The sequence below is a fragment of the Amblyomma mixtum genome, chromosome 10, assembly GCF_055824585.1.
Source record: "Amblyomma mixtum isolate Tamu chromosome 10, ASM5582458v1, whole genome shotgun sequence".
NCBI classification, from domain to species: Eukaryota; Metazoa; Arthropoda; class Arachnida; order Ixodida; family Ixodidae; genus Amblyomma; species Amblyomma mixtum.
The window spans coordinates 107,601,407-107,628,627 of NC_143021.1; the positions used below are offsets into that span (position 1 = coordinate 107,601,407).

At 47.7% G+C, this 27,221-nt stretch overlaps 1 protein-coding gene across 1 annotated transcript in view; it reads right to left on the reverse strand.

Annotated features, from left to right (window-relative positions):
- LOC149326626 (uncharacterized) overlaps window positions 1-14,996 on the reverse strand; it is a 28,085-nt gene extending 13,089 nt beyond the window's left edge. Inside the window, exon 1 of the mRNA XM_089564636.1 lies at window positions 14,600-14,996. Within this exon, the coding sequence (XP_089420762.1) occupies window positions 14,600-14,996 (397 nt within the window). The remainder of the gene's footprint in view (window positions 1-14,599) is intronic.
- Between the last annotated feature and the right edge of the window lie 12,225 nt (window positions 14,997-27,221).

The following is a 27,221-nucleotide window of genomic DNA, read 5'->3' on the forward strand; positions in this document are numbered from 1 at the left end:
TGCGTACACTGTCTCAAAAACAGTTTTTCGATGCTTTATTACGCATTTTTTCTATACGCAAAAACAAAAGGAATCTCGTTATTTTTAGAGCTATTCTCGGTCTTTTATTATTACCTTGGATCTGCAAGTATTGCAAGAATGCTTTTATTCGTTTCTACAACTATGGTTTCATTTCAATATTTTGACTGCTATTTTACCTCCAATTCTATCAAGCCCCTTGCGATTCATATCTGGAGTACTAGCTGCTTCCAGAAAAAAAAAATTACTAAATTTTTCTATCCAGCATGATAACGAAATTTGTCGCTTATTACGGATCGATGGATGCTCTATGTTGCGAGGAAAGCCGCAAAATTGACGAGTCGGAGAGTACTTTTTGGCAGACGTAGGCACCTTAGTCGAAATCAAAGAATACAAATAAAAAATTGCGGCCAAGCGGTCGTAAAAATACGCTCTGCCTGCGAATCGCATCCTAGGTTTGCTCAATAGGCAAGTTGCCAACCATGTGGCACGACAAGACCAAAGGCTCAGGTTCCGGAAAAGTGACGCGGGGCAAGGCAAACGCATGAATACAAAATACTAAACATAATATGCGCTAACGTAATGAAATAAAAATAAGAAATTAACAGTGAATGACACAGGAATCCAATATGCAGTCTACGAGAACAAAAGAATGAAACAGAAACAAAGAAATCGCTCAAGCAACGAGGGAAATGCCCGAAACAAAGAAGCCGAAGAATATAAGCAGCAGTGAACCACCAAGATATTTTCAGCGAAGGACAGGAGCTTTAAAGCAAAGATTAACTTGGGTAGTGAATAATGGTGTCGGTTATGAACCAGCGCCAATCAGTCGAGAACCGAAGAACCGAACACAGCTCCCGTTTTGCTACAGTAGAGCACAGTTGCTTTTAAAAATAGGCTTTCTTAAAACCTAACATCCAGAGTCATCCCCGAGCGCACGAGGTGTAACCTGCCTTTATAATAACGCTTGAATGGCGGGCTCATTTCAAAACAGCATAAGCCTCAGAACCAGATTTGTGATTTGCTTGTGTGCTACATATACATACGTAGAGCTGAGGCCATTGTATGTTATTACCAGTGTCTAAAGAAATATCCCCGTTGTGCCACCCGGCGGCGCGGGAAGGACACTTTTTTTCTTTCTTTTTAAAGCCCTTTCTAACATAGGTCTAACGAAACGCGAACAAGACAAATGAAACGTGAACAGGAAATCGATAAAATATTTTTTTGCGGGAGAGTGGATACTAACGCAATTCAGTTTCACTTTGAAGGCGCATAGGCTGCCTTTTGGAAGTGCTTATGAACCCCGCCTGTATTTCGTTTAAAGGTGCAAATAATTTTCTGCTTTTGTACTCAAGTGCTCCTCTTCGTATTTCACTTGACGCGCATTGTACACACCGGGTCAACGCGAGTGAGAAAAACCTCCTGTAGCACACCCATTTTTATTTTTTTTTATTAAACACCCCTGCTAAGGGATGACTACCTCCCTGGAAGGCTTCGCATTGCAGTGCATGAAAAACTGCTTCTTCCGACAAATGGTCATCCTAGCTACCCAAGAGACAAGGGGGAAGTGAAGGCCGTTAGACAGCCAGAAATTCATTACAGCCGCTTCGTCGCTCACTCCGGCTTTCGGCGGCCATTGGATGTCTGCATGCTGCCTTGTTATGAGTAATATGGATGAAGCTGACCATCACAAATCATTTCTCTGGCCTCTTGTCTGGCCCACTGGTCTCGAACATGTCTATGTGGATGGGGCACATCTCCCAGTTCAAGCGTGGTAGGTTTTATTATTCGAGATCATATTTCTCAACTTAAAACAGTGCGCAGGGACAGGACACAGTCAAGAAACACACAGACACAGCACTGTGTCTTGACTGTGTCCTGTCCCTGCGCACTGTTTTAAGTTGAAAAATGAACCAACTGGCCCCGCTACTTCCCATGATCATATTTCTGTAGTCCTAACTTCACCAGCAGAGCTATTAGACATAACGAGACCTCTGCGAGGAGCTGACTTCTTAATTACGCTTTAGGCTCTGTCCCTTTGCCATTTGGCTGTTTGCCTGAATGTTGGCAATGCTAAAACAGCAGAAACTTCCACATTTACTTCAGTTTGGTGAGGCAGGTGTTAATATCGTAAAAACCTTTCAAAGAAGTAAATTTGGTTAGTTTAGCTGGTTTATTGTGTTCAACGTCCCAAAGGGACTCAAGCTATTAGGGACGCCGTAGTGGAGGGCTCCAAAAAACTTCAAAAACTTGGGGTTCTTTGACGCACAGTACAGGGGCCTTTTCGAGTCCATTGAAACACCCGCTGCGGCCGGGATCGAACCCGCATTATTCAGGTCGGCAGCCGAACACCAGAAGTCAATTTTATAATATAATAAACTATTCAATGATGTATAAGCTTTAGCGCAGCGCCCACGCTGCATTTCAGCCTTAAAGGGTCCCTGAAACGGTGTCCATGTAGGCAAAGAGAAGTCGAAGTATTGATAGACATTGAACGATCCATCATCCTACCGCAAAAATTTTTGATCTACCTTGTGCGGAACCAGAGATAATGGCTATTAAAAATGACCACCAGCCTTTTCCCTCTCAACTCGTACACAGGAGCGAACCATAAAAAAATAAAGATTACAGGCCGGGACCATGCTCCGCCCACAAATACGTCATCGACGAGATCGGTTTGTTTACTTCCGGTTGACGCGCTCTTTCGCTCGCTCGCTCGCTCGCTTTCCCGCTGTCTGCTATGTTCACCTGTGTCTCGCAACCGTCGCTGCGGCTTCTCTCGTACTATAGACCCCGAGTAGAAGGAACGACTTTTGCGGATGAGTGCCGAAATGGGATTTCAGCCTTAAGGCGGGGACACATGTGCGAAAAGTGTGTGCGATTCGCTGCGGCGCGCCGTTGTGAACGACGTCGTAACAACCGATCGCAGCCCGTCGCCTGCGTCCAACCTGCTGGATGTCTACGACAAGCCGCGCGCGGAAAACGCAAGGACGGGAAGCGGGAGCCAATACGAGTGCGGAGAGCGGCAGCGTCATGATGCCGTACAGCGCGCTGCTCAGGGCGCTCGGGGCCGAGCCACGCCGGACCGGCCTGCCAGCCTTATTGATGCCGGCCACCGGCGACTGAAAAACGCGCTAGTATTGTTTGTTCTCGTCCATAGCAAGCCCTTGGATAGATGCATGTCAAAAACGCATAATTTCTGACGATCGTTGGCCAATACCGAGTTGCTGGTAAAAGTGATGACTGCGATACAAGCAAATTTCATCCAACAGCCGATTTGGTGCTGCTGCTACTTAGTGCAGTTCGCCTACCGTCTGCTAGCTCCGTTGCTGAAGGCATCGTGGAAATCGAACATATCTTTTATTATGGGACGAGTTCGCAGTAAAGCGATGTGAATAGTAGGCCTTTTATTATAGCGCAGGCAACTTCCGAAGCGCCGTCAGCTGCGGTTTCAATGCGAAACCAGATAGGCCTAGCGACGACTAGGGCAGCCTGGGACCAGCGCGCAGTTCGTCGCGCGGCGTTGCCGCAGGCGGTGTCGTTGCCGAAAGATCCACTTTTGCACAGACATATTTTCGTTGCTCGAATCTAGGAAGCATCCTCGCTGGTATCATGGCTGTTTTGCATTTTCTTGTGCGAACGTGATGTACGCCGAGCATGCCGGCCGGCCGGCCAGCCTGGATCCCGTCTGCCGGCGACATAAAAACGAGCTAAAGTGTGTTCTTGACGTAAATAATAAACCCTGGGATAAGAAATGTGAAAAATGTGTCATTTTTGAGGATCGCTGATCAATACTGAGCTGCTGGTAAAGGTAACGACTGTGATACGAGCAAATTTCTTGCCACAACCGTCTCGCAGCAGCCGCTGGTCCGACGTGGGGTCCGGCTCGCCTGGCGCCCGCTCGCTTCGCTGCAGAAGGAGTCGCGGAAAGTGACCATACTATTATTTTATTGTGAGATGATGCTGTTGACTGCAAAGCGATGTGTAGAGTAAACCTTGTATTATAGTTCAGGCGACTTCCGAAGCGCCGGCCGCTGCAGCTTCGATGCCAAAGAGGCAGTAGGCCTAGCGACGACCACGGCAGCCAGGCAGCAGCAGAGCTCGTCGCCCTGAGCGCCCGCGAGCGGTGCCGTTGCCGAAAGCTCGCAACATAAGCAGGCGTGCTTTGTCGCTGCTCGAGAAGTATTTCTGATAACAAGGCGATCTTTCCTTGTGATATTTGTACACCATCCCAAGCAGCGCTCAGGCATTGCTGCACGGCGGCGAAGTGCGACACGTTTTGTGAGCGGAGCTTGGGTAGGGCGGCGCAGCGATGCTCACCGCTCCGTGTCTCCCTGCTTGTAGTGGGGCGGCAGTTCGCAAGCGACGATCGGTGCAGCGCGTCGGCCAAGCTTTTAAGGACACGCCGTTCATTCAGAAATCGAGCGCTGAATCCTGACGACGACGACGGCTCGCTCACTTCCATCTTTCGGCAGACAGTGCCGAAGGGCAACATCTTGCCGAACCCTGGCTTTGCAACCAACGACACAGCACGGCCGGTCCATTTTGATTGCGCATGCGACGGAGGTCGCGACAGAAATCAGTAGTGCGGTGACTCCAAATCGCACCTCGATTCTCGATTCGGTTCGACGGCGGCGCCGGCGGAGTGACACAAGCGGCACGAGCAGACGAAAACATTGTAAACCGGAAGTGCAGTACTAATTTCTGACACCAAACACACAATAACTGCGTAAACATGCATATAAACGACAACTCTGCTTGCTGAAATGCGAAATGTTTCCGAAAAGAGTAAGAGTGTGAAGTATCTAGAGCTTCTAGTTTGTTAAATGCGTGATTTCACGTTGGCACCGCGAACCAATCATAGGCCAGCACTTGTGACGTAAAGAGTACAAACTGACGTAATGAGTACGGATTCGGGCGGAAGTTCACCGCCGCTGGTCGCCGCGAGGCTCGGGAGAGGTAGTTTTTGAAAATGTATTGTAAATTATCTACTCGCCTTTGATGTATTGTACGCGGCATGAACGTTCAGTGGCCTACGCTCTACATAATGCAAGTATTTGTTTGCCAACCTCAGACACCCCTTTCAGGGACCCTTTAAACGGGACAGCCCAGCCCAGAAGCGATACTACTGACGCGGTCAAAATCGCAGGCTCAGCCCACGAGCATGTTGCATGTAAATACGCTGGTAAGGTGCAGTGATATCTTGTGGGATGAGCGTTGCCAATTCGATCCGTCAAGAAACAACTGCAGAAAAAATGCGTGATGCGGAACGGAGTGAAATGCTCTATGGTTTTAATAAATATTTGTTGCAGTAATTTTAACTGTCGCCTAACGAGAAGCGTTCAGCAAGAGGGCGATTTACACCGAGGAGATCAATGCCCAGGTGGAACGAGACATCATGAGAAAATCAGATAAAGAACTGGCAAGAAACGCGCCGATAACTTTTTAGTTTTTAAGTAGCCATTTGAGGCGCAGCTCATATTCTAATTATTTTCATTCCCCTCCACAGATAATGCAGTGACGCGTGCACTCTTTTTCAGAGCCCCCGCGATGGCTCAGTGGTTTCGGCACTCGGCTGCTGCGGGTTCGACCCCGGCCGCGGCGGTTGAATTTCAATGGAGGCGAAATTCTAGAGGCCCGTGCACTGTGCGATGTCAGTGCACGTGAAAAACTCCAGGTGGTCGAAATTTCGAAGCCCTTCACTATAGCGGCCCTCATAGCCTGAGTCACTTTGGGACTTTAAACTCCCATAAGCCAAAACCTAAACCAAGCACCGTTTGTCAAAAGTTTAGAGCCGAAGGGGTTTGCTTTTGAGTCACACTGTGTGGCTTGTAATGCATTCTTAGTAATCAAAATGTACTGAAGGGCAAAAGATTTTTGGTCCTGTCCCTCCAATGGGTAGGACTTCCACGAATGCTACAGAAGCACCACTACACGGCCGAAAAGAAAAACCCCGGGGCTCTAAACTTCTGGCAGAGACTGTACAAAGACAAGGCTTGGTGAATACATTGAAAGACAAGCAGTATGCCGAAACCTTCTTAGATGTCTTGTTTGAAGGTTATGCGCAGTAAAAACCGTCTCGGCCAAGGCGCCGAATACGCTTATTGCACCCTACGCTTAATATGGCCCTCTGTTCCTTCTCCAAAGTGCATAAGCACTTTTTCTTTTTATAAACGTGTTACTATATCTCCACTTTTTCTGTGTCCTAAAACGTATTAAGCAGTTGAGTAACTAAGAAATAAGCAAAAGGCAGCAATAATTTTCGCTCTTCCACCGTGCTTTCACGTTTGGTGTGACCCCTGATATTCATAAAGCTACAACACCACAGTTTGTAATAAGGGAGTAATTACTCGTTAGCATCCACCCAAGCGCAGCCATACAGCTTCAAAGGAAAGCTATACATTCCAATACTTAGGGGAATCCAGCAAGTAGAGCATATTTCTAATAAGGAAATAATTACTCATTAGCGTCCACCCAAATGCAGTCATACGGCTACAAAGCTTCCTACAACGGCAAACTATACGAGCCACGTAGCTTTCCGCTGCAGCCGTAGGGCTGCACTTCGATGGATGCTAAGGAGTAATTACTCTCTTTTTACAAATCTATTCTGCATTGGGGTATTCTCATAAACATTGAACTGAAACTCCAGTTTCGTGCTATCCTATCTGCACCTTAATAACACCAATTTTCGGGGCTTCGTAAAGTTCGCTAGCATGCCCAGTAACTTAATTACGCACGCAGCTTGCCAATCTGCGCGCAGTGGAATTCAGCTATCATACTCGACAGCGCCGTCCTGCTTACAGGGCATGGCGCTTTTCATCGAAAAGTGAAGCGACTCAAGGTCGTTCATCTCCATGGCAGTAGCTAAACGTTCTGGTTTGCTTTGCCTTTCTTGCTGTCTGCACTATACGGGCACTTCTCAGACTAGTCTACTCATAAACTCTCACTGAGTCTCGCTAAGTTCGGAAGTCCTCTGTTTACCACCTTCGGCGCCCCGTGCAAGCTTTGTTGAGCGTTGTCCCAGCTACTGCTATAAATGCTAACTCAACTTCAGTTGTTACGCGCAATACTGATCAGTAAACTGGGCCAGTTATCAAGCCACAATCTCTCCCCACTACCCATGCTACTGGCCAAAACAGCGCACTGTCGCAGAAATTGGTTCCTTCTCTATCTCTTGCAGACGCACCTCGTTTCGCCGCACTTTGAACTGACTCTTGCTATGATGCAGATATGCTTGGCTGACAAAAATGTCTGTTATTGCCAACACTATGTGTCTCTTAATGTCAGTATTTCAGAAATTAGGACAGAATGTTGCACTGAGGATGGAAGAAATGACTCAGATATAAAATATTAGCATGCTGCACAAACCAGGCCTATTTAATGAAACTGGGAACACCGATGATTCCTCCAGTGTATAGTAAGTGATGCCCCACACAAAAAAAAAATGTGCACAGTGTATAGACTGTCCATAGACTTTTGTCCATTAAATCTATGCGCTTGGTATATTAAACCTTATAGATCGCCTACAATGTACAGATTTTTGGCTATACACTTCTATTATACCTTTATTTATAGAGAGTGAATAGATAAAACTGTACTGTGAGCCAAATATACAGACACAGGCGGACAATCTATATATTTATGGCTATATAGACGTTTTGAGACTTCTGTCTGTAGGCAATCTATATACAAAAAAACAGACACAGGACAGAGGGAGGTGACGACACAGGGCGGTACAAAAGTCTCATCGGGAATAAGTCATAGGAATAAAAGTCTTCAAGGATATGGAAAGAAACGAAAAAATTCGCACCATTCGCAACACCTTCATACGTGAAAGCAAACAGCAAAGGTATAAAAGGTAGATGTTAATCGCGCACAAGACAATGATCTTTCATACTTTTTTGAACACTTTTTGGATCGAGATGTCCCTGAATTATTACAGCCACCTTTACTCTTTTCTTTACAGGATTTTTCAGGAGAGATGTAGAATCACTGACGAAACGTTTCTGTGATAAATGCTTTGGTCAGTAACCGTCGGAAGATTGAACAAAATTATGTCGAGCTATTCTTCTTAAGAGATTCTTTTAAAAACAGTTTACGAGCACCCTGACTTCACAAATGGCTGCCTTTCCTTGCATTAACTGTTAACATTAAGTATTATTTGTGTGTAAAATATACATCATGCAATAACGAAAAGAAACCTTTCAAAGCTAACTTAGAACGAATGCAAAGAAGAACGTTGAATTATCTTCTCCGAACAAAAAAAAAGCCTTCTCGATTCCCGAATTAGCGCCTTCTTGCCATAGTTGTAGTCACCCCTGCAAAGGTGCGCTCAGCACGCTGCACTGAATGCTCAGCTTATTCAGTATTTCGACACTTGAAAGAAGGACCACGTCCACATATGCGCGGCAGTGTGTATTGCTTGACCGTTCTAACCCGTGTCTATAGAGAGTCTACAGAAAATGAACAGTAAGAAGTCAAAAATACCCCGAATCGACTTCCTTCTATAGACTACGAATTGACAGAAGTCAAATAGGCTCCCAATTGATTTTCATGGTTCTAAGTTTATTTTTTCAGTCAAATACATGGCTGAGGAGAAGGAAAAAAAAGCCGCGGCTTGATGGAGCTATCAAGCCCTATGTTGCTTCGGTAGAAGTTGGGCTGAAATAAAAATTTGAAACCCCCTAAAAAGAAAAAGCAGACATTGAGCAAAAAAAAAATACAATAGTCAGCCCTCTTGGTTTCATACAATACACATCCTCGAGGGCCATTCACAAACGAACAACTAATCAAAACGAATTGTAAGAAATCAACATATGACAATGGATAAACAACAAAACATTTCGCGCAGTACACTGCACATACAGGCAAAAACAACACACTAAAGGAACAGATTTCGGATGTAGTTGACCGTTACGGATCCAATGAAATCATTTGCAAACCCAAACTTATTCAGAGGACGTATGTTAGAGTGCAGAGAGTAATTAATTAGTTCTCGTACATGATATGTGAAAGTATTCATGGTGTTTGGTTTTTTTTTTTTTTCCCGGGCACAATAGACACTCTAGACTACGAGTAGACATAAGTCTAAAAACTCCCGATCATCTTTCGTCTGTAGGAAGTTCATAGACTACCGAGAAACGTCGAAAAGGCCCCTAATCGACTTTCTTCTATACAAACTATACAAACTACGAATAGACAGAGCTTTTACTTATTTATTCAACTATTACCCCGCTAAGCCCGCGGGCGCTACAGCAGGGTGGTTAGAGAGATGAAAAAAAGACATCATCATCATCATAATAGACTCCCGATCAACTTTGGTATTCAGACAGCCTATAGACTAACAGACAAAAATATAGTATAGTGCCTACCAATTTTTGCTGTAAACAGTTTGTCCGTATGAATAGACGCTAGTAAAGAAACTCCCAACTTCGACTTTTAGGCAGTCTGTTCCTCTGAATATACAAAATTCTAATAGATTCTCAAAAGACTTTTGTATATAAGCACAGTACGGACTATGAATAGCCAAAAAATGCCTAAAGTAATGCAATAGAGTCTATAAGAAGGGTGTAGAAAATCTGTCGCCTATTCTTAACGGACCGACAACTATTGCGATTCCAGTTCAGGTTTTATTTAACCCACTGCGCAGTGTACCCCTATAAAATGTTCTCGATGAAAAAACGCTGGCATTACTGCAGCGCTAGTCAGCTAAGCGTAATTTAACGCTGCGTTTTGCCTGCGGTTATCTGGTATAAGGCAAAAGTTATGCCAACGTTAGGTTAACCAAGTTTGTTTCGAAACGAAACTACCTAATCATACCGTCAACAACGCCAGCGCCTGCAACCTTACTCCGTATTTCGTCCAAATCATCTGCAATCTCTCTCTTGTGCTGCATTACCCAGAATATATTCCGAACCTCAATTTCGTTCTGTTGCTGCCCCCTCTCCTGAAATAACTTAGAGTTAGATCCCCTAAAGCACGAAATGGGACGGACAGCCAATTCGACTCGTCAATTGCGATAGCAAAGTGCTTGTTTTCATTCCTAGACTGGAGTGGTAGTCGCCAGGCTTTACAGCGCGAATCCATTTGATTCTACCGCCTAAAGAAAAAAATCTCTTTAGCTTGCTGGTATCACTCTTCAAAACCGCCGATACCACCCAAAGCTATAACTAACTTAGCCCATAAAAACGCCGGGTCCATTTCGTTTTATTCTTTGTCGATGAAATCGCTGCTCTGGAGGCAGAATTCTCACACAGATTGGCAGCCTGTTATAAAAAATCGGACCTCCGGCGTCGAAAAAAAAAAAGGAACAAAGTCTTGCCGCCAGCCTGTTGTTGACTACAGCCGGAGAGCTGGAAGGCTAGGGCTGCTTACAGCTGCTCCCTATCATCAAGCAAAAACAAAATCTGGGCTCGCCTATTTTACAAATGGCACCCTTGAAGAACATACCGACGCCTTTCAGACGCCCATCATAGTACTGGACGAACATTCGATCGTTTCGTGAGGCCGGCTTGAGACCAAGCATCTGGCATCGAGCTGCGTGCCTTTGCCTCATTCAAATTCCTCAAGCAAGCCTCCAGAGCGTACAAAAAATGCGGCTTGTCCTGCTTTAACTTCTTGAAGAAAAAAAAAAACTCAAAGTTTCAAGCAACTCAGATCTCGTTGGATTGCTTGAAGCTTAGAGTTTGCATCGTAAAACTAGAACCAGACGCAAAATCGAAACGTTCAAAACATACCACGACGACACGAAACACAGCGCTATAACTCTGTGAAGCATCTTTTCTGTATGTTTATGCGCGCACACACGACGCACGCACGCACGCACGCACGCACGTACACGCGCTCGCACACACACACGCACAGACAAACAAGGGAGTGCACAATATTTTTCTCTCTGTTTTTACTGTCACGTCTTGTCCGCACATTAGAAGGACGTCTCCTGAGGAACGTGGTGTTGCGCAGGAGCGTTGGGAGATATTAAACCGCTACAAGCCATGTATAAAATTTTAACACGCTCACTCATCTCATTCCGTGCTACTACATTGCGAGTGTGAAGACTAAAGTGTGAAAATATTTGGTTCCAATTTGTTCCATCCGAACGCACAACGGTGTTTGGTCTCTGTTACGGTGCTGCTCATACAGCGCAGCCGTGCCAGAAGTTAAGAACTTCGGTCTTCTCAGGTCGAATAAAGAGCTTTCTTTTTGCAGTTGTATTCATCATCATCAGCCTAACTACGCACCCTGCAATGCAGATACCTCTCTTATATCCTTCAAGATAACCTTGTTCTGTGCCCGCTGCCGCCAACCTTAACCCCACTAACTTCCTAATCTCATCTGCCCACCTGGCTCTCTGCCCCCACCCCCTACTGCGCTTCCCTTTTCTTGGAATCCAGTACATTGCCCCTAACGACCATGGTTACCTTTCCCTCCGAACATGCCCTGCCTATGCACATTTATTTGTCTTGAAGTCTGCTAGGATATCATTAACTCACGTTTGTTCCTTAACCAACTCGGCTGTCTTCCTGTCTTAACTTTAGACCTACCTTTTTCCTTTCCGTAGTTCGCTGTGTTGTCCTCAGACTAAGTTCCACCCTTTTCATTAGCTGCCACACTCCTGCCTTATAGGCGAGTTGCTAAAAGGCAGCTGTTATGCAGCTTCCTCCCGAGTGATACTGGTAAACTTTCATTCATGTTCTGAGAGAACCTGCCAAACGCACTCCACCCTATTCTTATTCTCCCGGTTATTTCACCCTCATGGGCCACATCTGCGGTCGCTACCTGCCCCCAAGTGAATGTATTCCCTTACCACTTCCAGCGCTTCGCTGCCTGTTGTAAATTTCTGCTCCCATATTCAAGCCTTTGAAATTACAGTTGCAGAGTTCTGTAGGCATTAAGTTCTGCGTTAATAAGTGTTGCAGACTGCTTTATAACTGATTTGCCTAACTGCAAGTGCACTTTTGGGTCAGTACTCAGTGGGTATCCCTGTGTGGGGCCGAAAGCATTTCCGCATATAAATGTCTAGCAGAAACAAACATTTCCATGGGCATTTTCAGTAATCAAACAGGGACTTTTTTTTCCTCCCCTGTAGCTATTCTTTAGCAGGAAACTCAACTCTAACAGTTCACCAGAGCGCGGAGCCCGCTGTCGGAGCGCCACTGCCGTTCAAATGCTTCTGGAAGCCCCATAGGTAAACTTTTCGTTTTGGCTCAGCCTGTGCCTTCTGGCCCAGTGAAAAAGAAATTAATCCGTGGCATCTGAGCAGTGTACAGTTTCAGGACAGGAAAACTATACGGCCAGACAACTTGGGTCCACAGGAAAATAGTGTTTCCATTCATTTCCATAACCATGAGGCTTTTGGCGCCTCCAAACTTCTAGCGGCAGTGGCATGACGTTTTCTCAGGCAAACTGAAATCGCGTGGTTATAAATATTAGGCGGCACAGGATTATACAAAATAATTATGCTGGATGGAGGCAAACCAATGTGTGCAGGATGGTAGCATCCAAAAGATGCGGTCTGGTTCAGATAATATTAAGAGAGAAGAGATCATGCAATAGGCTCTAAGGCTCTATTACCCTTGCTTCCCTAGCCTTCTCACTCCAGTGTGTGAACATTATTTAAGGGTACATTGTCTTATGACTCATACCGTTGCACTATACCTTCGGTATGTCCGGTGTGCTCTCAGATGCTTTTTATGTTGGAGCTGCAGAGGAAATTTCAGTATTGTTGATGAAACATTGCATCACTTTTTAAGTTATGGAGGAACGCATCATAAAATATAAAAAAAATACTTCATAGCGTATAGCAAACTTATTTGCAATTTTAAAGTGGTAGTCAATGATTTCTCTTATCCTTACTTAGCTGCTAAGACCGTTCGTATCGACACGGGCTGCTGAGCAAGTTAGTTTGAGTTTAAAATGTACGCATTGCGTTTATCAGCTAAGCAATCCACATTGTCTCCACATCAAAATCTTTTATTATATTGAAAAGTTATTTAATGGCGTGCACGTACCATGGAGACACAGGACACAGTTCGTATTCAGATTTATCACATGAACGACTACATGCCTCTGTAAAGTTTCTCGGTATTAATACAGTTTTGCGCTTCACTAAAACAGAAAATATTCCAAAAACCCCGTTGAAGACAAAGGTGACTGCAGTGTAAAGCATCGAAACACTGCATCGAGTCTTCTGCCTCGCACGCTCTGCTCACCGAGGCCCGAAATGTGTTATAAAAGCCAGCTTCTACAAGCCCACGGCTGAAGATGATAATGCTAGTACTTTTTTTATTAGTTTGCGCACTTATCCGCATTCACGAAACATGCGCATTTCCACAGCATAACTTGTCGTTACAATTATTGTCAGTATCACGAACGCTAGCAGACATACGAGCGAGAAATGCTCCATTCGTCTGATAGTAGACGTAATGGTTTTCTTTTCTGTAAACTACGAGCGGTGCTTTCCAAAGATATCAGTAACTGTCGGGAAGTAATGTTCCGTGATTCCTTCCACGTAACATGTATTGCAAGGCGTGTATCCTGGTGCTGTCTGTCCAACGTTAAGTGAAAGGAGATCGAACACTATCCGTTAAACCACAGTGAAACAAATCAGCGATATCATGTCCTCGTGATCAAGCGAGACATCAGCTCAGGGCAAACATCCCCGAGTCAGTTGTCTGCTGCCCAGCTCTTCGTGCTGTTCAGCATCAGGACCCTCTTCTCATCTTTCATCCATGGTGGCCACTCGTCGTCTGCTTGCAAATTCCCCGGATTCCTGCAAGAGCATGGTGAGGCGATCCGCCTCGTGAATTCGAACCCGAGCTTGCTCACGATAGGCGATAATCAATAATATGCACTGCCTGTATTGCCCTTGCTTACAATTAAGCGCGTTTGGAGGAAGCGTGTATTTATTTGCCCGTGCAGTGACAAGCGGCGTCTCAACACTTCCCAGTCATGTGAAAAAAAAAAACATTACATGAACAATCGCCCTATTTCGAGCCACTTAAACGTCCTCACTTCACCCTGCACTACAAGGTATGCAAATGCTTCTCAATTCAAGATCATCTGTACTCCGAGGCATGGTTAATGTTCACCAAATTTTGAGGTGCAGAAAGAATGGCTGTGCAAAAATTCTTTGTCCAAATAGTCGAGTATTCTGACAGTTTCAGTTAGCTGTGTCTGCTTGTTCTCTTTGACGGGAACTCTAAAATGCAGAAATACTATCGCAGCCGCTGTACGCGTGTGCCACGTTATGGAGGCAGTGTTGGAGTAACATGCGGCGCCGCAAAAATTTCTGCAAGCGTTCTCTCTTGTTCGAGTACATTTGGCTCAGGCCATCAGCATTACAGTAAATAGCAAGCTAAAAGCATAAGAGCGCTTGGACAGGAAGGAAAACATGCAAAGAAGCTGACGTAATCTCGAGCTTATAATTAAAATAATGTCACTAGCACGTATTATCGCAAAGTGTTATCTTGTTTAGCATTCAGTTTGGTAATGGGTGTGCTATGGTATCTATTCCACGAAAAATTCTCCTGTTCGTTCAAACTCGGTTCATTCATTTAAACCGCAGCGATACCGTACCCACTCTTCGCGAACGCCGCTACGCAATCCATCATGGCGAAGGAGAGGTTCCTCTGCGTGTCGGTCATGTTCAGGCCGACTGTGTCGCCGGACAAGAAGACAAGGAGGTCTCCAAGCGTCGCGTGAGAAACGCCGTCAACGCCGGACAATGACTCCTCTGCTAACACCATGTAGCGGACGGAGACGCCGCTTCTGGACGCTTCCTCGGCGTACTGCATCAAGGGGCAGTGGAACAGCCCCTTGGTGAAAAGGTCGAAGAGCTTCTCCAGCTGCTGGGACCTCGTCCATGAGGCGTTGTCGGCACCGACTTCGTTGGCAACGAACTCGACTGCCTGAGTGCCTTGCAGACCAAAGTCCCACATTAGGTGTTTGACAATTTCTTTCACTGCTGAGTTGGTCATATCGGAGCTCTCCAGGCTAAGTCCAGCCGGGCGGTCGGCGTCGTACAAGTTACTCCCAAGCAGAAGACTTCTGTGCGCGGAGATGCGGCTATCGTTTGGCGGATTTCCCGTTTTGATGTGGAACGGTTCGGCGTTGATGTTTATATGAGGTTCCATGAAATGGGTCCTGAGCACCTTCGTCAAGCCGGCTGCAGGAAGGTGAGCCAGACATCGAATGTACGCTGCAAAACAAGAGTGCTTAAACTTGAGCAGCAGTTTTGTTTACAAGCGTAGCATGATGTCTTAACTACCTTTCAGTTAGCAGAAAAGTGCAAATGCCTTCGAGGCTAGGTACGAAATATTACAACAGAAGCTAACTGTATTAGAATCCATGAAATGGATCTGGGAAACGTTATTAATTTTTGATTTTTCTGTGAACTAGAAGAACTGCGATATCATTTCTGATCTAGGATAATATGACAAATGATGAGAAAACACAACACATTGTTGATGAGAGCCACACCAACACACTCCGCATATTTATATGACGTCCCACGAACTGACCTATGGTGGTAGCTGCCATTCCTACTTTCGGAGCTATTTATGTGCACTGTAGTGTAGCCTAACTTTCGGAGACCACCTCCCGTAATCATAGCCGCGGATGCGGTAAAACCTTTTTATTCTGTGAATTCCCTGCGCGGCGTAACTGAAGGCGTAAAGAGGAAGCTGTGCGAAGGCACTTTTATGGATGTTGCCTATTGCATCAGAACTTCTTGAGCTCACGCCTTCGCTACGCTATGATGAATGCCAAGCTCAGCGCAACATTCCAAACAGTGTAGTGGTCGTTTTTTTTTTTTCGTTTGTGCATGAACCAACTACTGAGCATTAGGAGTGCGCTATTAGATTCGTTGAACGACACAAAAAGGGAATTTTTAAATTAGGACATGGCTCAGTCATACGTCGCTCGCGCCCATCACATTTACTCAGATGAGCCGCTAGTTACTGAGATGAACACCAAATAATTTTTTTTACGCGCGTAACTGGACGGTCGTACAGTTAATATGCTGAATACGCGTAGCTTCCCCCGAGTGCAGATCACCGTCGTTTTTTTTTTCATAGCTATAGTTATAATTCCGTAAGTTTTGTTCGAAACGAGGCCTGCACAAAAAGCGAATATACGTAAAAATGTCCGATTTGGTTTTGTTAGTGTTCGACTCGTATCGTATTCGGTTCATAGCTACACTATTCGCATTCGAATCAGTTTCTAAAAAGCACTATTCACATACCCTTACTAAACACCCCTTTTCCACCCACCAGGAATGTTTCTAAGCCACGATCTCTAACTGCCCGTCACTTTCCATGCCAGTCATTTGCAAAAGAGCCGGCCAGAGGTTACTCTACAGCCGATACCATAGTTTATGGCATGCGATAGCAGGCTGGAACTGGTTTTAAAAGAGCTAAAGGAAGGAAGAAGGATCAGCTTCAAAATCGTCTTCGAAAAATGTTCCATCTCTTATGTAATGCAGCAGGGATTGAGAGTAGGTTCTTTAACAGAACACGTGCGTATACGACTATCAATACCCCTTCGTCGTCTCCGCGAGAAGTGAAACTCCGAGAGTGTCTTTTTCAACGTGCGACTCTATAAATTAGTCATCTTGTTTGTGTAAGGAATGCAAGTTTGACTGACATTAACCATGATGAGGAAGTTAGAGCGCAAAAAAACAAAGACAAAGTGGAGACGTGGACGGAACAAGCGCTAACTTTCAACAACTGCTTTATTGAAGTGCGGGAAGGGAACCTAGCGGGGCCGCCGCGCATGAGCTAAACCTCTTGTCTCCAAAACTTGCTGTTGTTAAACCCTGAGGCGAGTGTGCAGAAGGTGGTGAAGGCATACATGGTTCAAAATAGTTACGATTATACACATTATGGTAACAAAAATCGATGTTCTTTTGTAGTCATGTGCACTGAGGGCGTGCTGATGCATAGATCGTTCTGAGCGATCTTAACGGCTTCAAACAACTCACATTCGAGCCTACCTTGATGCCTCCCGATTACCGAGGTGCTTTTCAGCAGCGGTAGACATTTGCAGTCCTTACAATGGGGTGGGAGGTTCGAGCCGTAGCCTTTATCTAGTGAAATGGCGTCCTCCCTCAATCTATCGTTTAAACATCGACCTGTCTGACCGATATAGACTTGACCACAGCTCAGAGGGATATGATAAATAACGCCTTCTTTACAGGGAACAAATCTTTCTTCGTGCTTCTTATTGCACCCAGGATTCTTTTGACGCTCAGTAGTCACCATGGGACATAACTTGGATAGTTGCATGGCGCCTTGAAGATAACATTAACCTGTAATTTAGCCGAAATTCTCTTCAGATTATGCGACACGCGGTGCACGTAAGGCATGACAGCGAAGCTTTTGCTCATTTGTTCCTTCGTGCGCCTTTGCAAGGGTGTTTTCATCTTCTGTATCAGCGTTTCCGCCACAGCTGCGATCACGTCTGCGGGGTAGCCAGAACTACGTAGCTAAACGCTCCATTTGGGTGTGGAGTTCTGGCTACCCCGCCGAAATGATCGTAACTATTTTCCGTTTCAAGCAGTAGGAGACTTGCGCCATACCAGTTTTTATTTCATCATGAACCAACTCGCCCAAACTAGAGTTTTACTTGACCATATTTCTCCTACAATGCGCCCTTTCCTCTTTAGAAGCTTCCGCACCGAACCTGCCATTGCGTGTCTCAACCTGATTGCCCTCTCAACGTGCCAGTCTCGAGTGGTCTCCTACTGCTTGAAACGGAAAATAGTTCCCTTGGAGGTTCAGTCATTATTCGGTGTTCTGCAGCCATCTTGGGGCACGTCAGGCGCGTCTGCAAGATACTCAAGTCTGTGTACTGGGGAGCTATGCCGGAAGTCCCGAGTTTGGCGCTCGCCCGAGTTTCATCCGAGTTTGCGATGACGGCAGTCAGTGAACGAAGATAGCGCGGAACGTGCGCAGGCAGCGGACAATAAAATGTAGAGATAAAGACATGTAAAGGCGATACAAGCGCACCCTGCGCGCCTGTTTCACACTTCAAACACAATACACTGCACAATACCAGGCCGCAGCGCTACCTGGGGCGCGATTACGAGTCGCTCAAAATCGTCTCTATCGGAAAGTGTCTCAAAAAGTGTCTCATTTGCCCCGTTCCTATTGGTCGGCCGTGACCAGCGGCCATATTGGTTTTTTGCGTCACCGGCCGACGTCATAAACGCGCAGAAGTGGTGACGTTGCTCACCTAATTATGCGAGCCGATTGAGACGATTTTGCAGGATTGGAACGAGTGGTCTCAAACCGCTTGAGACAGAAAATGGCGGTTGTTTACATGGCCGGTGGCCGCGCGAGCAATGGTGTAAGAGGGTGCATGAAGACGGTTTTGATGTGCCGGACGAGTTGTTTCGACGTTTTGACATAGGAAGGAGCATAATGGCTGTGCGACGAACTCGCCGTTGAACTTGGAGGTGTGCGGGTGAGTGCGCGGTCAGTGGAGCGGCAAGTGCCTGTGCGCGCCTTCGCCGCCGGTGGGTTTCAAGACACCGTAGGAAATGAAGTAAACGTCGGCGTAGCCCAACCGACTGTGCAAGTGTTTGCGGTGAGTTGCGGAGACCACTGTGACTTCTCTAAAGCGTTTGATGTTGTTCCTCACGATGACCTTGTAACAAAACTACTATCTTTTGGCATTGATCGAAACATTGTGTCATGGATTTCCTGCTATTTGCAGAACAGAAAACAATGCGTTAAAATAGGTGAATACGTTTCGCAAAACCTGGATGTGTATTCGGGTGTACCCCAGGGATCAGTACTTGCGCCTCTTTTGTTCCTCATTTATATAAATGATATTCATTCCTGTGTTAGTTCATCGATCCAGCTTCGCCTTTTTGCAGACGATTGTGTCGTATATATAGCTGTCAAAAAATCTGACGATCAAATTCTCCTTAACAATTCCCTAGAATCAATCCACGCTTGGTGTATGACCTGGGGAATGAAACTTAACGCAGATAAAACCAAAAGTATCACATTCACTAATAAGAAGCATCCTCTAAGTTTTACATACACACTTGGTGACACACAGGTTAAAAAATATGATCAGGTGAAGTATCTGGGGCTCATCCTAACATCTAACCTGCGTTGGGAGCCCTACATCAAATCCATTTGCTCTAAAGCTGAAGGTAAATTACATTATATAAGGAGAAAGCTCCGTTACACGCCGGCCCATATTAAACTCAGTGCCTATAAAACTCTTATAAGACCTACCCTAGAATATGCGGATATAGTCTGGAGCCCCCATCAAAAAAGTTTAATCAACAAATTAGAGCGCATCCAAAAACTAGCAGTGAGGTTCGTCTATTCAAAGTATTCACGTCAAACTAGCGCTACCAGTCTAATAGTTCAGGCAAATTTACAAAGCCTGTCACAGAGAAGAATCATTTCAAGATTAAAGTTTTTGTTCCAACTTCTTCACGGTCACTTCAAAATAGCCAATTCACAATACTTACACCCGCCATTCAAACACTCGTCTAGAACAAACCATAGTAAAACACTTCGTCAACCAGTCAGCCGTGTAAATATCCACAGGTACTCCCTGTTTCCAGATGCTATATCATATTGGAATAAATTGCCTGAAGATGCGGTGAAGTGTACGTCCGTGGAACTATTTCTTAATTATATCGAAAAAATTGACTTTTCTGTTTAATTCTCTCCTGGTCTTTTTGTGTTTGGGTCAGAGAACATCTCTGTATTTTTGAATTTTTGTTTTTACTCTGTTTGATCAATGATGCATTGTAAACACTCCTGCATGGGCCCGAAAAGGGCCTGCAGTATGTTCAAATAAATAAATAAATAAATAAATAAGTCGCAGAAGGTGCGCGCTTTCCGGCGAGACCCCTCAAGACAAGGCGGCGGCGAAGGTGGACTTCCTTCGCATAAACTTGCGCCACCGCAGTATCCCCGGCGGCGTCATCCGAGCATCATCCGAACGGAACGGCACCACCAACACGAATATCAAGTGCTTAACCCGAAGCGGGCGGCATGAGTTGGTTACGAGGCGGAAGAGTGATTGTTGCCGCAGTGACCGGGCGTGCCGGCTCTTAATTCCCGCTGTGAGATTGCAAGCTCCCATCAGCTGCACCGGTCTGCTTCCGTATGTCGGCAGTTGCTGCAGTGTGATTATTCATGGTCGCCGGGTATTTTCTGAACAAAAATAAATATAATCACGCATCGCCCTTGGAGCACATTTGCCATCGATAGCAGCAAGGTGAGTTCACACTGGCGAGTCGCGGAGGTCGCGCGACAGGCTTTAAATCGATTTATTACGCTCCCTCCCCGCTTTACATGTGCTTCGCAAACCGTAACTAATTGACCGAAATCGGTCGCCTAGAATACTAGCGCGACGATTGCAACTCGCCAGTGTGAGCTTGCCTTAAAGCTGCCTTCGCCGGTTTTCGAGCCAAGCGCTCCTTCCAAATTGTTCTCGGCAGACCCGTAGCAATCACTGCCTTTAACCAGATTTTTCCGCGCACTTAAGACGTCTGCGCAGTACTTTGATTCTGCGTAATGTGTGAAAAAAAAGGACAGCCGTCAAATCAGCTGATTTTTTTTGTGGCTGCCATGTTTACGATGGCTGAATATGTGCGTGGAGGGATAAGGCTGAGTCCGTTGAATCAGGCGACAGCTCACGCCACCTAGCCGCCGCTACCGACGCTTTTCCAGCGTCAGCGCACCCTCGCGGCAGCAAAAGTTACTGAAGAGCAAACTTAATTACAAAATTGAGGACGCTTCTTCTTTTGCTTCATGTCGTTGAGTTTGAAACATAGTTTGTTAACGAAATAAAACATTCTTCAAATTATTAACGGCGTATTTACAGAAAAACTTTAGCATGCGGTCCCTTATTGCGCAACTAAATGCTTCCTGGATGGAACCCTACTATTAGACACCACAACCTCGCTGCTAATTGGTTGATTCCGCCGTCAACAACTCGCGGTGTCGTCATTTTGTCGTCAGAGTCTCAAAATTGAGACAAAAACTCGTAATCGCGCCCTGAAGTTATCAGCGCCATGTCAGCAATCGCGAAATCGTGACTTCTCTGCTATCTATCTGCGCACTCGCCGCTAGCTGTTTGACACGCCTTTTCGGGCGCGTCAAGGGCGTGTCTTCTCTTTCAGGCTCTATCTGTCTCTCCATTTCCGAAGACGAACAGTGCGCACTGGGTGCACTCTTGTATCAACCTTTTCTCATCTCTCGAATACATTAAAAGGCAACAAATAATATTATGAACATTTTGTTCATTTCCAAATTTATTTTAAAACCTGAATCCAATAAAGCGTTGTTGAAAAGCATAGCTTTAGGAAATTAACAAAGATTTGACACTTTCTGCCGCTAGTGGCGATAGTGAGGCCATTGCTTGCAACGTGGCTTGCATACGAACTAGAGCGGCAGCCCACCGTGCTGAAAACGAGAGCTCCTGCGCTGACACGCCGCCGGTAGCGCTGCCTTCGACTGGAAAGACTGGGCAACATGGAGGAAGGAAAGAACTAAGGAGAGGCCCTGACGTCACGTTGTGTGAAGCCGCCCCGCAACCGGAAGTTGGCTCGGCTCTCCTCACTATCTTCTTTCTCCACCGAGCTACTGGGCGGGGATCGCGCGCGGCTCGCAAACGCTTCGTAAAAGAAGGGTATCAAAAAAACCGCGCCGCTCGCCGCTACACTCGTACACCTCCCTCCCCGCAAACACGCACCTAGACACAGACCGGCCTTTTCCGACGCCAGGCTAAGAAAGACGACATTGCGCTCAGCTCACCATCCTCCTCGGGCTACCGTACACCCGCCGTGTGGCCTTCGAAACGCAGCTCAGCATCGCCGAGAGCGCCTTCATGTTTCTGTGCTGTTTGGTGAGGTGCGAAAGTTCGCTGATCAAAATAATCAACGCTTCTTCGCGTGTCGAAGCGCGGTTCCGGAGTGCCACCTTTTCGCGAGATTCATTTCAATGCATCGATCGCTCCGCGTAACGACACCAAGTTTGACGAACGAAATATCAAATGAGCGGTTATTTGCTGCATTTAAAAGCAATCTTAGATGCGTGTGTAACGTCACGACGCCAGGCATGTAGACTTTAACGGGCAAGGCCGAACACACCGTGCCGAAAGCCCGTCCACCGCCACCGAGAAACACTCGGGCCCCTAGCAACAACAACGCTAACGACGCCGTACGCCGTTGCTAGTGGCCCGAGTTTTCTTAGCAACAACGACAACGTTGCTAGTGGCCCGACTTTTTAAGCCTAAATTTTGACGTCACTTCCGCCACATTCTTGTCAATGCATTGGGAATACGAAGGGCCTCTCCTTAGTTTTCCTTCCTCCATGCTGGGCAACTATTACACCATGGAGGAAAGAAAACTAGGAGAGCGCGCGCTCAGCCTCTGCAAGCTCTCTCCTCTGACGCCGCTGCCGAGGGCCCTTTTGCGCACTGACTCTTGGGAAATAGGCCCTCCTCCACAGTTACCAGACTGTCAACCAGCGGTGCTTTTTAGTGAACGTCCGTGCTCCGATGTAGCGCAGAAGCGCAGCGCCAGTGTTGCAGCTTTGGCGGAATGAGCACCGAGCTCGAGGTTGTCTGAAGGCTCCGCGTCTCAACACTTCTGTTGATTACACTCGAGTTTTTGGGTGCACTGTAGAAAACTGCAGGTAAACTTTTCATCAAAGGGTGCGGCCGCGACCTCGTCACTGCTCAACTGTGGTTCATAAAGAGAATGGAGAGGAATTCCTTTCGTCATTATACACACATATGGAGCGTTTATTTCGGAGAACTCTAGAGTAGGCGAAGAAAACGAGCCTATAAAAAAGGGCGCAATGGCTTCCAGAGCGCTCACGGCGGACGGACGTGTTTAACGAGTGCTCCGGCGCGCTGCGCAAGATTCTGTCTCTCGGGCAGGCGGACTTCGGCCCGCCCATTGGCCCGCCGTTCTCTGCTATTCTCGAGGCACAAGTCGCGCCGAATACGCTTGCGCACATACGCGGTTCCGATGTGAAATGCAGCAGTGAAGCATTACAGCGAGAGAGAGTGCCGGCGGCTTTACGTCTGCCCCTGCGCGGGGTCTCCCGGCCACTGCGCACAATCACTTACAAAAAGAAGTAAACTGTATGTACTACGTAGCCGCGCGCACGTAGCGTCCTGTCTCGGACTAATCGCGCGCGCGGCACATTGCACTAGCGGCCGGGGTGGGGCGCCCGGCCGCGTATACCGTCCGAAGTAGCACCCACGGAGTGTTCGTATCACGCGTGCACTACCTGGCGAAGAGCGAGCGGGAAGTCAAGCCCGTCTGCTCGATGAACGCACAGAGGCTCCTGTCACGGGTGCGCGCACTGCCGCGCGGCCACAGGAGCGCTTCGAGACTGCCCGGGATGATTCCCAGCGCCCTGTAGGCCGCGAGCATCTCGCGACGCAGCACTGAAGAAGCGGCACAGTGAAGGAGCATGTGCTTCAATGTCTCCACTGCGCCGCAGTCAGCGCACGCGTCGCTCGGGGATGGTGGCCGCTGCGGCGAGCGAGCAGTTAGTGCTCACCACGGAGCCGTCAGTGAACAGAGGCACATGGTCGCGCAGTTGCTCGTAGAGCGAGAGAGCGAAACCGAAACCGAAATCCGGCTAAGAGCTACCGCTGCCTTGTCACGTGAGGGCCTATTTCCCATGATGCTTCCCATTATATTTTTTATGACTAGGCTTCACGATTGTGACGTCATGCTCCCTCCTAGTTTTTTCTTCCTCCATGTATTACACGCTGAATCTGTCTTATTTTTCGGCCATTGCCATAATATATTTTATTGTGTCGTATATAAAAAAAACAGTCATGCATCTTCTGTCTTGCATAATACACAACAGCAAAAAACTGAACTGCACTGCACCCCCCGCGTCACTGCTGCTCTCTGCAGTGACCTCAGGTGGAGTTCTCTGCTGCTACGGCCGCTGCCGCACCCCGCTATGGCCAACCATTGCTTTTAGTACGCTCTTGGCGAATCTCGGCGGCAGAAATTGGCCGCCAGAGCGGCTGTGATGCGCTGTGAGAAAGAAAATTGCTGTTTGGCTGTATTCAATGATTCATTACGTATACCTGTTGTGTGTGACGCCTCTTTAGTGCACTGCGGATGCGAAGAGCGTGCTACCAAGCGACACAACTCATCCTATGTCATCAGACGCTGACTAAAAGCTGTGAAGGTGGTGGCGCGCGTATCTGCGTAGTATTTGTTTACGTCGCGCACTTCAAGGTTTTGCGGACTGGTTTTGTCACTAACGTCGATCGCCGTTGTATACCGCAGTGACATCGCAATAATATCGTTCGGGCAGATGAAGGATCCTGCTTGTAATAATGGAATCGGACTTATAACAGAGAAAGGTGTCACGGTTGTGAAGTACGCAGTGCTTGCGTGTTGGAAATTACAAGCTCGTTATTGCACTGGGTCTAGAGCAGCGACCGTTTGTCGATCCCGGATGTGTTTGACACATTGATGCTGATCTTTATCACCGATGAAAGCACGGCCAAGCCAAACACCTGTGATGCCATCTTGTTGGAGTACGACGTGCTCCAAGCACCGTTTCGTCGTCGTGGTCCGTGTTTGACGCCTTGCAAGCAGGTGTGACGCGCCGTCAGCGTTGTGCTGTGTCTTACGTGGTTGCAACAGGCTATCGTGTTGTGCAATCTTGGTATGCGAGCGAAGAAATCAGCGGCTGTCGCCATGTTTCGTGTCCTTCGCAGATGTGCTTAGATTAATCAGCGATGACGTCCGTTTTGCCTGTTATATTTCGATGGTCAACATCGTAGATGTCTGTCAGCAATCAGCACAGCCGCGCAGCATACCTGTAGCCGGCAGGGATGTTGGGAGTGGCCCACCCATAGCGCGTACGCCTGTAATTTATGTACGGCACGCCGGGGGCGTGACCAATCGTTTTCGTTGACAGGTGAACTCGGAGCTAAACTCGTGAACGGTGAAGTGCCCCGAATTCATCTCGGGACTGTCATGGCGGCGGCAGCAGCAGCCTGGGTCATCGCTTCCTCTGACGGCAAATGTCAGTACGGCCGGCTGGACCCGTATACTGCCATGGCCGACGACGAATTCCAGCGACATTTTCGCCTCTCCAAAACATCGGTACGATGGTTGTGTAACGAGTTCGGCGACGACGCGCGCCTGCGGAGAGTGCGTACCGGACCTCATTCGCTTTCGGTCGAAGAGCAAGTCCTCTGCGCCCTCCGGTTGTTCGCGACCGGCAGCTTCCAGGGGAGCGTCGGCGCAGACCGCTTTATTGGACGCCACCAAAGCACTGTGAGCCGCTGTGTGAGGGTCGTCTCCGACGCGCTTATCGACGCGGCTGTGCAGAAGCGGTGGCTCGCGTTCCTCACGGACGATCCTACCTCACCTAATCCACCGGGCTCAAACACGCAGCGTGCCTGACCGCTCTGTGTTTGATGCACTGACACTCACAGGAGACCTGTTCACATTTGCCAGCAGGACGGGCTTCAGCGGGTGCTTTGTTTCGCTTGACCAGGCGAAAGCATTCGATCGGGTGGAACACTCGTATCTGTTCGGAGTCCTGGAAGCCTTCGGATTCCCACCGCAAATTGTCAGCAGGCTGCGCTTACTTTACGCAGACCTGAACGCTCGTCTCTCCGTAAACGGCCACCAGAGCTCTCCCTTCTCAGTCACCCGGGGCATAAGGCAAGGATGCCCTCTCTCCCCAACGTTCTTCGTGTTATGCCTGGATCCACTCATCCGGCGCATTAACGACAGCCCATCCATACGCGGCTTCCCTCTGCCTGGCCAGGGTCAAATCAAGGTTTCAGCCTACGCCGACGACGTGTCGCTTTTCCTCAAGGACGAGGATAGCTACGCAGCCTTTTCGCGGCTGTTTCTCGAGTACAGCGAGATATTGGGGGCCCTATTGAACAGGGGAAAAAGCAAGGCGTTAAGGTTTGGCACCTTCACACCGAACCTTGCGGGCGAGGTGGAGTGGGTGCAGGGAGTGAAAGTCCTGGGAGTAGTATTCCTCGCCAGCGGAGATGTAGCCCGCGAAATCTGGACTAACCTCCGCACGAATGCTGAGAAACGCCTCTCGGTGGCGTCAACTTTCCGCCTTTCAATGGCAGAGCGCTGCTATATAGTTAAGTCTACAATCCTAGCCGCATGTTTTTTTTGTCGCCCGCGTCGCAAACCCACCGCGCACGTTTGCTCGCAGGCTAACCTCGGCCTGTGGCTCTTTCGTTTGGGCGGGCAAAACCGAACTTGTGTCACGAATGTTCATGCGCCTTCCATCGTACATGGGTGGGTTTGGTATACCTTGCATCCGCACCATGTGTAATGAGCTCGCCTTGCGAGGAGTACGCGATCTTGTGCGCAACCCAGACTATCCTGGGAGAACACTCATCGCATACTCTCTGGGTACAGCGCGTAATATGTTTTTTACACAACACGTGGTTGGCCCTACAGCCGAGCAGCCGCCGGCATTCTTCGTTAATGTGCGTCGCACACTGGCGTCGTTGTCTGCCAGCATGCCCGATCTGGATGTTGATGAAACCCCGCCCTCCAGGGTGTGTGAGGCACTAACGGTAGCAGAGCTCACCCGCGAACAACTCCAGAAAACGAGACGGGCGCGCTGGCGCCAACTGACCTCACCTGCACTTCCTGCAGATATGAGGGACTTCGGCTCGTTGCGAGGCTGGCGGGTCTTGCCCACTAGAGACCGCCTTGCGGCTTGGGGCGTGGCGCCCTCCGCCCGATGCCCACAATGCGGTCTCTTAGAAACATTGCGGCACGCTATGTTTGAGTGTGTAGTTGCGCGCACCTTTTGGATACTGGTGTCACGCATGTTTTTAACCCACCTCGAAGCGCGCACTAGTTCACGCGAACTGTGCACAAATATGCTCTTGTGTGTCGGCATGTTCGTTTTGTGGCGGCAGCGTGGAGCGGCTTCCTTAAATGGGCGTCCGCAAAGAGCAATGTTTCCAATGTTGCAGCGCCTCCGCACGCGGCTCTTTGAGCAAGCATGCGTGGACGCACTGTCAATGAGTGAGGCAGAGTTCTTGCGCAAATGGTCGACATATTTCATCGTCCTGCGCGGCGGTCGAGTGTCGGCTTTCTTACTGCCTTATTGACGTGCTCAGTGCTGCGTCACTGCGCATGTGTTTGACTGATCAGAGTATTGAGTTCAGCCGTTTTTTTTGTACTT